This window comes from Mustela putorius, unplaced genomic scaffold (genome assembly GCF_011764305.1).
Source record: "Mustela putorius furo isolate JIRA1106 unplaced genomic scaffold, ASM1176430v1.1 tig00001114_pilon_pilon_pilon, whole genome shotgun sequence".
Taxonomy (NCBI): Eukaryota; Metazoa; Chordata; class Mammalia; order Carnivora; family Mustelidae; genus Mustela; species Mustela putorius.
This window is the reverse complement of record NW_025421575.1, coordinates 1,756,424-1,771,619: the sequence shown is the minus strand read 5'-3', so window position 1 is coordinate 1,771,619 and position 15,196 is coordinate 1,756,424. Positions and strand designations below refer to the sequence as shown.

The 15,196-nt window shown below is 41.5% G+C and overlaps 1 protein-coding gene across 1 annotated transcript in view; it reads right to left on the bottom strand.

Moving 5' to 3' along the window:
* The window catches only part of UPRT (uracil phosphoribosyltransferase homolog), a 37,316-nt gene that overhangs the window by 13,830 nt on the left and 8,290 nt on the right, over nt 1-15,196 (bottom strand). The window contains 1 exon segment of the mRNA XM_004779926.3: nt 644-686. Within this exon segment, the coding sequence (XP_004779983.3) occupies nt 644-686 (43 nt within the window).

The window sequence follows — 15,196 nt, the reverse complement described above, 5'->3', positions numbered from 1 at the left end:
CTGAACTCTACATCTGAAACTAATCATGTACTATATGTTAGCTAATTGAATTTAAATTTAAAAAAAATTTTTAATTCAAAAAACTTTTCCTTCACACATTTAAAATAAATAAATAAACTAACTGAATTGGGCTTGGCCAATCCTTAACAGGAAGTCCCTGAGGGAAGCATACACAGTCCAACTTAGCATTCCGCATGTGAGAATAGTACAGAAAAGGCAAAATAAATATCCCCCCGAGGTAAGTTACAAGAGGCGATATTAGTGTTTCTCTATTAAATGAATTATCACAAGGGTAACTACTAGATCTCCTTACATCTTTGGTTTTCTTTTAATGTACTTTCTTTTAATGTACTTTCACTGCCCAAAGATGACATATTTAAGGGTTGCCAAGATCTACTTGAGAGGTAGAAGTACTTCAGAATAAACTCAGAATGAGTTCATGGGCAACGCTTTTGAGGTGAAAGAGACTGAGGCACAGCTTTAATGAAGGGGTAGAATCAATACTTCAGAAGCCTGCCAGGATGATGACTACTTGGCACGATCTCTCTAACCCCCCAGAATTCTCTAGAACAAAAAAGTCACTTGGCCTACTGTGATTATATCACTAGGAACAATGAAACAAAAATGCAAAGTCTCCACCTACCAGACGATCCGCAGAAAACATGAAGTCCCCTCTACTGGCTGTCCTAGAAAGAAAGTAGTATAAATTTTAGTCCAGATTACAGCTTTAAGGGAAAATATTACTTAACACATATAGTAACAATGCTATTAAGACCTATCACATACTAAAGGCCTAAAAGATAACATGTACAAACTATCACTGAAGCAAGATATTTTTCACTAGAATACAGGAACTTAAATGGAATGACATCCTACTTAATGCTGTCTATAATGCACTCTGTACTTAATGCTGTCTATAAAGCACCTTAAAATTTCAATAGAGGCAGAACACCTGGGTGGCTCAGTTGGTTAAGCATCAACCTTCGGCTCAGGTCATGAACCTGGAGTCCTGGGATTGAGGCCCCCATCAGGCTCCCTGCTTGGCGGGGAACGTGCTTCTCCCTCTCCCTCTGCTACCCTGCTCCTGTGCACATATGCAAGCTCTCTTTCTCTTTCTCTCAAATAAATAAATAAAATCTTTAAAAAGAACCTACTAGAAGAATTCTCTAGTGTGCTGGAAGATATCCTCCCCTGGGAAAATTACAACTTCAATTTCCACAGCAGAAATTGCCATGTGATCACTCTCTCTTACTTCTTTTTATTCCAAATAAACTTGATAGCTCCCCGCCTTTTATTGACAAAAGCCATTTTTAACAACTACACTCGTGTATACATGCACTAGGTGTACAAAGATTTACTTATAAGCTTTTCTTAAAAGGTCTGAAGATTACATCAGGTGCCTAATATTATAAATATATTACTGCCATCTTTCCCACAGGTCACTATCTTTTAAAAACTTCCTTGGTGCCAAGTATTAAGCATATTTGGTGCATTATCTGATCTATTCCTCACACAACCTTAAGAGGTAGATTCCACTGTAAGGGCCTACTTAGCCAGAGCGACTCCATCTTGGTTAAATAGCCATTTTGTTGTTTATGCAGTAAACTTAGATTGACCTTGCCCCCCCCCCAGAGGAATTTACTTAAAAACAAGTCTGGGAAACCAGTAAAATATGGCCGACCAGCCCCTGATAACAGAGCCCATATACCAGGACGTGTCAGGTCAGGGGGAGATAACAGAGCCCAGAATGCAAGGATGAGTCAAGCCAGGTGGAGACATCCAATCAGTAAAGCACCTCCCTAACCACCAATGAATGTGGGCCCTGCCTTTTGGGTGCCAATTCTGACCAGAGTGATAGGCTAGTTCAAATAGCTACTATAGGGTGAATTATAATTCAACTCGCCACCTGTGTGCGGCCAGGCTCAAAAACCACATGGCCTTTGATCTATAAAAGTTAGTCTGTGAGGCTGGGAGGGGTCACCTTCTCTGTAAGAGGCAGCCCTGACTGGTCGGTTTGATTCTCGGTGCTGGCACGAAATAAAGCTTTGCTTGACCCTCGCTTTGTATCAGTCTCACTCCTTTGATCACAGACCCAGAACTGGGGGCTTGTCCAGGATTAAATGACAAGAACTGAGCCAGCATCAGAGTTTCTGGGAAAAGTCTCTGGAGGCAAGATCTCAATATTTTATTCTGTGAGATCCAGTCTGTCTGTCTGTCTGGTTGCGGAGCTCCAGGGTATGGCCCACTGGGGAGAAGCTGGACGCAGCATTGCTACCCAGGGCTGAAGTGGATGTGGGGACGGCCCTTCCCTCTTCTGGTAGATCGCCAGGGGTTTGAGTCCCCCTAGGCATTCAGGGTACCTAGAAAATCCCCACCAGCGGGTGTTTGTAGGGGACCGAGAAGATCCCCACCGGCTGCTGGGTCTGTGGTTGTCTTTGTCCTTTTTGTTGTCTGTTGTGTTGTTCGTTTGTAGGGGACCGAGAAAATCCCCACCGGTGGCAGGTTCTGGGTAAGGGCTGCTGGGTCTGCAGTTGTCTGTGTCTTGTCTTTTTGTTGTCTGTTATGTTGTTTGTTGTGCTTGAAGAAACGGGGCAAGCAGAGAGTAAGGGCACTCTGACTTTCATCTCTCCGTTCCTCCTAATAGGTGTGGGGCTTCTCGCTCACTCATTTCATGTGTTAATGGCTATAACTGGAGCCAACTGTGGTTAATCTAACTCAAGACAGAGACTTTAAGGAATATTCCCAAGTAGCTGCCGAAACTCCCTTTGTTTCAGGAAAATTCCATGCCTTCTGTGGCCCGACATGGACTGCTTAGCCCCTCCCCCTTGCTAGTGAGAAGGCATGGCATCTGTTCCTCTGTTGGAGCTGATGAGCACTAAAACTGGGAACCCTTTCTCTGCCTTCTAGCGGCACTTCATTCTTCTGTTCTTTACTGTCAGGAAACAAGAAGATCACCCCCTGGACCTAACACCCCCCAACTCCGGAACTTCCCACCTAGGTCTCAGGTAAACATTCGAAGTGGAGTGGGTCCAGGTGGAATGTAAATTGGTATTTGAACTAAGTTAAGTTTGTTGGTTTAATTAAGATAAACATGTCTTTGAAGTTACAGCACTAAATGTGAAACTTCAAAGTTTACCGAAGGTCAAATAAGCTCGTGTTATTTGTGTTAAAATCTGTGTTAAAATCTGTTAAAATCTATTAGCAAAGAGATGACTGAACTGATGGTTAATTGTCTGTCTCAAAGTTTTAATGGGTAATTGTTAAAGTAGCTTTCAAAGTCTTTGGTAACCTGAAACTTTAAAGTTTTGACTGGATGACAAATGGAATTAAAATACGAACATCTAGGTCTTAACCAAGTGGGATAAAATGTTAAAGCATTAATTACTGGAACTAGGTTTGTGATTTTAACTTCCTACTGCAAAGAAATTAAGAATGTTTAAATCTGTTGGTAAACATGTTTTGTGCTTAACTGATTGGTAAATTTGCCATCTAAAGAATTCTGTTGTAACTGTTCACAGTTGGTTAATACTTAACCATCACTAGAGAGTGAAGAGTTTCTAAGAGTACAAAATTCTAATAAGTGTAACTAAGACTGATGGAAATAAGGGAAGCAACTCTGTATGTAGCAAAGTAGGAGATACATAAGAAAGAGATAAGGAATGGGAATACATTTTGTTAAAAGTAAGAGAAGGTAATTTTGTCCTAAATGAAATGGTTGTTTGGAAGAAAATGACTTGGGACAAAATAGGAATGCAAAGGAAAGTTGTAGAAGTTTTGTGAAGGGAAATCTTTGGAATGGAATTTTAGGTATGGTCAGGACTGACTAAGAAAAAAAAAAAAAGAAAAAGACCAGATGCCTGATCCTGTTTTAATAAGAAAAGAAAGAAAAACAGCCCCCAAGGTGATTTAACACTCTCTTGAGGTGCCTCCACATATATTATCCTTCCACATGAAAGGGCCATTTGGCCTTGAGAGACTGGGAAAGCGCCCGGCCTTGAGAGACTGCGAAAACACCCCGTTACCATCTCCCATTGCCTGTGACCATAGAAACTCACTCCTAACCCTGTCAGGTACTCAGTCTTAGGGAACGATCCCACTGAGCCCACCAGCGTTAATAAAGCTGTGTTCTCCCATCTCTCCATGTGCCGTTTGGGTTTCCTCAGTCCCCTCGGATTTTCTGCAACATCTGGTTCCCTGACCAGGAATCCCAACTGCACTAGCCCATTGTGCCACTGGTGTGGGACAGGGGACGGGCCACAGAGGGCAAATGGAGTACCTGCTCTAGGGTTTAGGCTCGCCCCGCTGATTTCAGCAGACCCAAGGCTGGGCTCTCCTGGACACTGTCTGAGCCAGACCCATTCGTAAAGAATGGAAGGAAAGACTGATCACCTCCCATTAGCCAAGGATACCCAGAGGGGGGTGTCCAACCTGTATGAATCTGAAAAGTGCCTGACTGTGTGAATCTCTCTGTACAGCTCCACTGCTTCGGCTACAGAGTCTGAATGGGCTGCACTCTGAGTCTCTTGGGGCGTCATACAGCATATCAGTCATCTACTCCACGGAGTAGCCTGGTCCGGGGCTTATACGGACAGACCTTAGCTAAGATGCTCCTAAGTTCCCGTGAGGGACGAGAGCAGGACAGAATCTGTAAGATCCCCCTCCCTTTGTCTGCGACATCATTCATGATGGGAGGGAAACCCAGTAAACCCACTATCTTAAGACTGCATGCTTAAGAATAAAAAAAGAAAAGACACTGGTATAGAAAAGCTGGTTTTCTCTCTGTTTGAAAGGGCAAAGTTTTCTTAGGTTAATTGATCTGTTAAAAAATGTAAATGGTTTTCTCTCTGCCTGCTCAGAATATTCAGTTTCTATGTTTTGTTTTATCAGGTGCTTAACATCCCTAATTATATTTAGGCATGTGCTTTAAAACTTTCTAAGGTTTTAGCAATTGTTGACAAGAGGTAAATTGTAAATGAGACCTCTTTGACTCATAAGGCTTTTCCTTGGTATACTAAGTTACTCAATAAGTACTGGTAAACCAATAATAAACCTTGGGTTACATTTGGGTAAATGCTGTAACTACTCTAGAGGTTCTATACATTTCCTAAAGTTTTAATGTTTTGATAGGGTCATCACTTAATAATTTAACCGTATCTATTCTGAGTTCTTGTAATTTGTAATTGTTTTAATTCTCTTGTAAAATGAATTCCACCTTAAAGGAAATTCACATGGGAGACTTTCAGGACATATACAGGTCTTTGATATGTTGAAATCCTGGAATTGAATTGGGTAAGAACTTCCAGAAGTAAAAGCTGCATTCAGACTAAACCAGAATTAGCAACATGGGACTAGATGAACTGAAAGTTTGTAATGTTGTATCTCTTAATGTTTTGGCTTATTTTAAACATTACTTGTTCTGTAATGTTCACTTTTCCAGACTAGGGAAACTTTTTCTTATCTATAACTTACAGAGATGTAAAAGTATTCATTTGTAAACAAATCAAGGCATTCAACTTTTCTCTCTATCCAAACCCTCTGAAACTCAAAAGGTCTCAGCAAGTATTCTTTCTTCCATGGCAATCAGTCATTTGCATAAGTTCAATAAGAATCTGTTCTCCTTATAACAGGACACCATTGGAAACACTGGTTATTTTACCAAGGCTTAGACTGGAATGTCATATTTGAAAAAGACTCAGATATGACCAGACAGCTTAAAGGAACTAAAGTTGACTTTATAAAACATGGAGCTGTAAAGCCCTTTGGAACTGTTGGCCTGATACCTTGCTTACAGATTTCCCAGCAGCCTCACCAGATGAGTAAAGAATGTCACTTACTGGCAGGTGCAGGAACCTCAAGATACTTTGGGGACCTGAGGAAGAGGAATTCGCCCAAATCAACAGGTATTGCAGGCATGTCTGATGGCACGTACATGGCTTGGCTTCTGGCCTGGAGAGGCTACTAAAAGTTCAACCTAGAAATTCCTTATAAGAAGTTCCAGCAAAGCAGATTCTAAAAGATCTATATGAACACTCACTGTTCTTGCTGAGCTTATGTAAATAATTAGGCCAAGTTTGTTAAAACTGGACTTGTTTTTCAAATGAATTAGTCCTGATTTGGCTATCTTTGGAAATGAGGGTTATTTTAGAGAAAAAAAATGTGCTTTAATAACACACCTTTATGGATGTTAAATTCTAGATTTGATTGTTTTTAAGTGTTTGTTTACCTACGCTAGACAACTTGAGGTAAACTTCAGAGAAGTTGCACGATAGCTCGTTTTGACGATCCTGCCTTTGCCAGTCAGTCAGCCCCAGATATAAGGTGAGAACTTCAGAAAATTGAAGGATTTGAAGGGAAGAATCTGACTGAGTTAGTGGGAATAGCAGAAATAGCCACTGAGGACAATGAGTCATGCTTGCGGGGGATGAGAGCTCTCTTACAGACTCTGCAGGAAAAGGGTATCGAGTGTCAGAAAAGAAAGCACAGCTTTGTCAGAGCCACGCCACATATTTCAGCTTTGATCTCCACGAGGGAGTGCGTTCACTGAGACCAGGAAACAGGTGATCACCCGATACCTCTGCCCCACCACGCCCCAACAAGTGAAGGAGTTTCTTGGGACGGTGGGCCATGACAGGCTGAGGATACCGTGGTTCGTGGAGATGGCCTGACCTCTCTATGAACTAAAGGAGGACTCACTATGGTAGAGTGGACAGCTGAGAAAGAAGGAGCATTTCGGGAATTACAAACAGCCTTACTGAGTGCCTCAGCATGGGCCATCCCAGATGTTACCAAGCCCTTCCACTTGTATGTGGATGAAAAGGCAGGGGTGGCCAAAGGAGTTTTGACTCAGACTCTGGGGCCTTGGGAAAGGCCAGTAGCCTATCTTAGCCAGAAACCAGATCCAGTAGCGACTGCATTCCCCCCTTGCCTCTGCATAATTGCTACCACGGCCCTCCTGGTCAAGAATGCAAGTAAACTGACTTTGGGTCAAAATCTCATCTTGACCACCACTCATGCTATCGAGGGCCTTCTCCAGACTCCACCAGACTGATGGGTGACAAATGCCTGAGTGATGGGGTATCAGGTCCTCCTCCTCAATGAACCAAAAGTGACTTTCTTGCCCCCAGCAGTGCTAAATCCAGCCACGGTGCTGCCAGAGGAGCTGGCTGACCCACCCACATGACAGCGGGGAGGTTCAAACCCAGGTCACAGGAATAAGGTCAGATCTTAGAGACCCTCACCTCCCAGATACAGAGATGACTCTGGTCACTGACGGGAGTAGCTACATGGTTGATGGAAAGAGGTATGCGGGGGCTGCGGTGGTTTCTCCTGAGCAGGAACTCTGGACGGTGGCCCTGCCACACGGAACCTCGGCACACACACACACACACACACACACACACAAACGGAGCTGACTGCACTCACCAAGGCACTGCAGATGGCCAAGGGTAAGACCGCCAACATCTATATGGACGGTAGGCTGGGTAGAGGCTTTTTCTGCCAAACATGAGATGGCAGGAGTGGTAGCCAAAAAGCTACTAGAGGTTTGGGTTACCTCTCACATCAGGTCAGACATCAGCCCGGCATTTGTGAGTTCAGTCTCACAGGCATTAGCCAAGGCCACAGGTACTAATTGAAAACTACATTGTGCCTACCAGCCCGAGAGCTCCGGGCAAGTAGAGAGAATGAACCGGACTCTTAGAGACCTTGACAAAGCTAATTCTGGAGATTTGCAGTGGATGGGTGGATCTCCTTCCTTTCACCCTCCTCAGGGCACGATGTACACCCTACTTAAACAAGGTTACCCCATTTGAAATAATGTTCGGGAGACCCCCCACCCCGCTCTGCCCTTGGCTACAAGAGTTTGCCCTAGCAGAAAAGACTGATCAGTCTGTTCTCCAGTCACTGCAGGCATTACAGTCTGTCTAGCCCACGCAGGGATCCCACACTGAGACAGAGACAGAGTTGGAACCATATTCTTACCAACCTGGGAACTTGGCTTGGATATGCCACCACCAAGTGGGAAACTTGGAGCCTCACTGGAAGGGACCATCTACTGTCATCCTGACCACCCCCTCGGCAGTAAAAGTAGAAGGCATCAGGGCCTGGATTCACACAGGTCACACCAAATGAGCAGAAGACAAGGACACTCCCCAAAGATGGAAGCTACTGCCGATGGACCCTGCTGACCGTGGACTAAAGCTAAGACTCAAAAGACTATGAGTTCATTGCTGCTCCTATTGTTACCTGTTTGTGTAAGAGCTTCTGAGTCACCTCATAAGACAGAAAAGTATAGATGGGAAATTAGATGAACGGAATTTGGAGAAGTGGAAAAGGTTCTACAAAGCAGTAAATGGCTAACTCATCAGCCGACTGTGCATTTAATATAACCTTATGCCAATTGGTACCCATTAACCCCTGTTTAGATGCCTTACAGTTTTACATGTGCCCTAACACTGGGCCTCCCCAATGCAGTGGGGGGATGGCCTGGGGGCCCACCAGAGTACTATTGTGCACAATAGGGATGCTACAGAAGTTTGTTCAACTGGTCCCTGTGGATAACTTCCCTAATATCAGCAATTGCAGGCCCCCTGGTTTTATGATTACTAATGTTACTTTTTGGCCCCTGCATTATAAATGCCCTAATGTCATTTGTACAAAAGAAAATTGGAGCAATAAAAATGTTAGTCTTACATGCTCAATATAACCCCTTACAACAGGAGAACATAGAACTGGCTAAAAAGTCAAGGATTTGACTAATCTCCAAAGAAAAGGGGGGAATGTAAGGGCCTACTTAACCAGAGTGACTCCATCTCAGTTAAATAGCCATTTTGTTGTTTATGCAGTAAACTTAGATTGACCCTGCCCCCCCCCAGAGGAATTTACTTAGAAACAAGTCTGGGAAACCAGTAAAATATGGCCAACCAGCCCATGATAACAGAGCCCATATACCAGGACGTGTCAGGTCAGGGTGGGGATAACAGAGCCTAGAATGCATGGATGACTCGAGCCAGGTGGAGACACCCAATCAGTAAAGCACCTTCCTAACCACCAAAGAATGTGGTTTTGGGCGCCAATACTGACCAGAGTGATAGGCTAGTTCAAATAGCTACTATAGGGTGAATTGTAATTCAATTGGCCACTTGTGTGTGGCCAGGCTCAACCACATGGCCTTTGCTCTATAAAAGTTAGTCTGTGAGGCTGGGAAGGGTTGCCCTCTCTGTAAGAGGCAGCCCCAACCAGTTGGTTTGATTCTCGGTGCTGGCACAAAATAAAGCTTTGCTTCACCTTCGCTTTGTATCAGTCTCACTCCTTTGATCACGGACCCATCACCATTACTACTAATTTAGTGATGAAAACAGTGAGGCTTACAGAGGTCAAGTACTTCAAGGTACTTCCCAGCCTGAAGCTCTCCAATTCCAAGTCCCTGAGTGAAGCCATTATTTATTTTGCTCTAATAAGGGTATATTTTCTAAAGGGCCAGCTTTGCAATGTATTTTAACTTCTCTTCCTGCAAATCAGACTGGCATGCACACAATGAAATAGAGTTTGGTAGGCAAATAAAAAACATCATTAAAATGCTCCTTCTGAAGAGGGAGAAGCTACCATTATTGCATGGCTTGTAAAAAAAAGTTAACAATATAAGAACACACCCTTTTAAAAAATTATTACATCAAGACCTCTGATCTATAACTTAAAACAATTGATTTGAAATCAAATCCCAGTAGCACTGATTTAGGTGTCATTTAAGAAATAAGGCCCAAGGAGGGAGTTAAGATGGCACAGTAGTAGGGGGACCCCAGGCTTGCCCTGTCTCTAAATTACAGCTAGATAAATATAAAAACTTTCTGAACACCCAACAGATCAATCTGAATGGTGAGAGAACAAACTGGAGAACTAGAGAGAAAAGATGCCACATCATGGAGGTAGGACATGCTATGTGAAGAAAAGAATTGTGGGTGCTGCAGAGGGGAGGGAGCCTTAATCTCAGAGAGAGGAAAGAGAGATAGAGAAACAGAAGGCAGCACACAGGGAACTGCACCAGATAGACAGACTTACCCAACACCATTCACTGGGAAAACTACTGTGGCTGATTATTGCAAGTGTTTATAAGCACTGGAGCCCAAAGTCTGAAGTTTTAGAAGTCTGGGCCACTGCTGGGTGGAGCTGGGCAGGCAGTGGTGCTCCTGTGGGGAAGGAGGGCAGAGGCCCAGAAAAGGACAGTGTGCTCTGAGAATCCCCTGGATTGCACAGGGAGAAACAGTTCCCCTTCTCGTAGGGCATTTGGGGGAGGTAAAACAGCCTCTCAGAGGACAAAAAAGCTTGTGGATGCCAGTGTGAGACCCCATTTATTAGCACAGGAATGGAGACACCTGCTGAGGGCAACAAACCTTGGTCCCAGCTTTTAGCTGCACTTTACCTTAAACTCCAGCCACTGTGCGACAGTGCTAATGGGCATGATCAGCGGTGTGCAGAGATCCTCCCTCAGAGGATCACCATGGCTCCACATGCACCAGGTCTCTAAAAATCAGAGTTTTTAGTTTTGAAATCCAGCCATGTGCCTGAGATAAAACACAGGAATTCTGTACCGTTTGGCAGGCAGACAGCTTGGAGGCAGGGATCTGACAGAGGCCACAAGAGGGGTGAATATTTGCTTTTCTGTGAGGGCTTCCTAAGTGGTGGACAGGAGCTCTCTGCTCTGGGGACAAGAGAGCAGAACAATGCCACTGCCCACCCCCACATCAGCATTGCCCTACTTCAGTGAGCAATACAGTGCCACCTACTGGAGGCTTAGAGCTGCTTGGAACAAGCACCCTCTTGCTACCCCTCCCAACACCCTGCAGGTGCATCTCTACTGGGGCAAATCCCCCTGAGAATCAGTGCATCAAACCCCTCCCCCAGAAGACCAGCACAAATCCCTCACATGCATCATGTCTAGTGATCATAGAGTGTTGCAAACCTTCAACTCTAGAGGAAATAGGATCTAGTTTCGGCTTTTTTTTTTTAACCTGTTTTTAATAGAGCCATTACTCTCAGGAGCAGGAATAGAACAGGCTTCCCTAACAACCATACACACATAAAAATGTGACCTAGAATAAATGACAAGGTGGAGGAACTCACCCCAAAATACAGAACTGGAAGAAGTCACAGCTAGGGATTTATACAGATACAAGGAAGATGTCTGAACCAGAATTTAAATAAACAATTATAAAGATACTAGCTGGGCCTGAGGAAAAGCACAGAAGACACGAGAGAAACCTTTACTACAGAGGTAAAAGAAATACAACCTAGTAAGGCCAAAATTAAAAATGCTAGAACATGAATGGCTGCCATGACAATGAGGATGGACAAAGCAGAGGAATAAATCAGTAACATAGAAGATGAAAGTATGGAAAATAATGAAACTGAAAAGAAGAGGGAAAGAAAAGTATTGGATCACAAATGTAGACTTAGGAAACTCAGCAACTCCATGAAGCATATTTCTATCATAGGAGTCCCAGAAGAAGAGAAAGAACAAGGAGGTTTATTTGAACAAATTATAGCTGAAAACTATCTTAATCTGGGGACAGAAACAAACACTGAAATCCAAAAATCACAGAGAACTCCCATTAAAGGTAAAAAAAGCTGACAATCATCAAGACATATCATAGCCAAATTCACAAAATACACAGACAAGGAAAGAATCATGAAGGCAGTAAGGTAAAAAAAAAAAAAAAGTCCTTAACCTACAGAGGTTCCCAACAGGTTCCCAACAGATAACTCCATAAACTCTTGGCTGGCCAGAAGAAATGGTATGATATGTTTAATATGTTGCCTGGGGAAAATATGCAGCCAAGAATATTTCAAGGCTTGAATTAAGAATAGAAAGAGAGATAAAGGCTGTCATTCAGAATAGAAAGAGAGATAAAAAGTTTCCCAGACAAAACTAAAGGAGTTCATGACCACTAAACCAGTCCTGCAAGATATATACAAGGGGCCTCCTTAGATGGGGGAAAAGACCAAAGGTGACAAAGACTAGGAAGGAACAGAGAACATCATCAGAAACACCAACTTTAAGATAATGCAATGGTACTGAATTTGTATCTATCAATAATTACTCTGAATTTAAATGGACTAAATAATACAATCAAAAGACACAGGGTACTATGAAGGAAAGGATAAAGAAAGACCCATCTATATGCTGCCTATAATACTCGTTTTATTTTTTTACTATCATTATTAAGACATATATTTGTTTTTCAAAGTTTTATTTAAACTCAGGAAAATTCAGGGGTTCATCACTTACATTACATTACATTACAACATCCAGTTGTAACATCCAGTTACATTACAACATCCAGTGCTCATCGTAACAAGTGCCTCCTTAATACCCATCCCCCATCAAGCCCATCCCCTACCCAGCTTTCTCCACCAACCCTCAATTTGTTTGCTATCATTAAGAGTTACAAGAGATTCATTTTAGACCTAAAGACACCTGCAGATTGCAAGTGAGTGGATGGAGAACAAAAGAAAGTCAGACTAGCTATACTTATATCAGAAAAACTATATTTTAAACCAATGACTATACCAAGAGATAAAGGGCACTATATCATAATTAAGGGGTCTATCCATCAAAAAGATGTAACAGTTGTAAATATTTATGCCCCCAACTTGGAAGCATCCAAATATATAAATCAATTAATAACATATATAAAGAAACTCATTTATAATGACACAATAATAGTAGGGGACTTTAATACCACACTTACAGCAATGGATAGACCATCTGAACAGAAAATCAAGAAGGAAACAATGACTTTAAATGATATACTAGACCAGATGGACTTAACAGACATACTCAGAACACTTTATCCTAAAGAGCAGAATACACATTCTTTTCAAGTGCACATGGCACATTCTCCAGAATAGATTACATAATGGATCACAAATCAGGCCTCAACAAGTACAAAAAGATTTAGATCATACCATGTGTTATTTTCAGACTGCAACACTATGAAACTTGAGGTCAACCATGAGAAAAAATTTGGAAAGACTGCAAATACATGGAGGTTAAAGAACAGCCAACTAAAGAATGAATGGGTTAACCAGAAAATTAAAGATAAAAAAGAAAAAAGATACATGGAACCAATGAAAATAAAAACACCAGTCCAAAACCTTTGGGAGGTAGTGAAGGTAGTAGGTCCTAAGACAGAAGTAAATACACATAATATACATAAATATACATAATACACATAAATAAATATAGTGCAATAGTAATACAGGCCTACCTCAAGAAGCAAGAAAAGTCTCAAATACACAACCTAACCATACACCTAAAGGAGCTATGAAAGGAACAGCAAATAAAGGCTAAAGCTGGAAGAAGGGAAATAAGAAGAGATTAGAGCAGAAAGAAATAGTATAGAAATCAAAAAACTAGAAAAGTTCAATGAAACTAAGAGCTGCTTCTTCGGGAAAAAAAAAAAAAAAAAACCTGATAAACCCCTAGCCATACTTATCAAAAAGAAAAGAGAAAGAACCCAAATAAATAAAAACATGAATGAAAGTGGAAAGATCACAACCAACACCACAGAAAGAAAGAATTGTAAGAGAATATTATGAAGTTATATGCCAACAAAATGGGCAATCTGGAAAAAATGGATAAATTCCTAGAAACATACAAATGACCAAAACTGAAACAGAAAGAAATAGAAAAATCTGAACAGACCCATAACCAGTTAAGAAATTGAATCAGTAAACTAAAATCTCCTAACAAACAAAACTCCAGGGCCAAATGGCTTCCTAAGGGAATTCTACCAGACATTTCAATAAGAATTGATACCTATTCTTCTCAAACTGTTCCAAAAAACAGAAATGGAAGAAAACTTCCAAACTATTTCTATGAAGCCAGTGTTACCTTGATTACAAAACCAGACAAAGACCCTGCTAAAAAGGAGAATTACTAGGCCTCTATCCCTGGTGAACATGGTTGTAAAAATTCTCAATAAAATACTAGTGAATCAAATTCAACAATACATTAGAAGAATTATTCACCATGATCAACTGGTATTTATTTCCAGTTGCAGGGGTGGTTCAATATTCACAAATAAATCAATGTGATATACCACAGTAATAAAACAAAGGATAAAGACCATATGATCCTCTCATTCGATGCAGAAAAAGCATTTAACAAAATACAGCATCCATTCTTGATTTTTAAAAAAACCCTCCACAAGGAGGAATAGAGGTAACATACCTCAACATCATAAAAATCATATAAGAAAGATCCACAATGAGGAAAAACTGAGAGCTTTTCCTCTATGGTTAAGAACAAGACAGGGAAGTCCACTCTAACGATTACTAATTTTTTTAAGATTTTATTTCTTTATTTGACACATAGAGAGAGAGATCACAAGAAGGCAGAGAGACAGGCAGAGATAGAGGGGAAAGCAGGATCCCAACTGAGCAGAAAGCCCGATGCAGGGCTTGATCCCAGGACCCTGAGATCATGACCTGAGCCGAAGGCAGAGGCTTAACCCAATGAGCCACCCAGGCACTCCTCACCATTATTATTTAACATACTACTGGAATCAGCAATCATACAACAATCTTAGGATCAGCAATCATACAACACAAAGAAATAAAAGACATCCAAATTGGCAAAGAAGAAGTCAAACTTTATTTGTAGACAACATGATACTATGTAGAAAACCAAAAGGTTCCACCAAAAAAATCGCTAGAGCTAATACATGAATTCAGCAAAGTTGCAAGATATAAAATTAGTGGATAGAAATCTGTTGCATTTCTATACACCAATAATGAAGCAGCAGAAAAAGAAATCAAGGAATCCATCCCATTTACAAGTACACCAAAAACCACAAGATAGCTGGGAATAAACCTAACCAAAGGGACAAAAGACCCACTCTCCGAAAACTATAGAACTTTTATGAAAGAAACTGAAGAGGACACAAGGAAATGGGAAAAAATTCCAATGCCATGGATTGGAAGAACAAACATTATTAACATGTCTATACTATCCAAAGCAACCTACACATTTTATGCAATCCCTATCAAAACACCACCAGCATTTTTCACAGAGCTAGAACAAACAATCCTAAAACTTGTATGGAACTACAGAAGACCCTGAATAGTGAAAGCAATTTTGAAGAAGAAAAGCAAAGCTGGAGCCATCATGATTCCAGACTTTAAGCTATATTGCAAA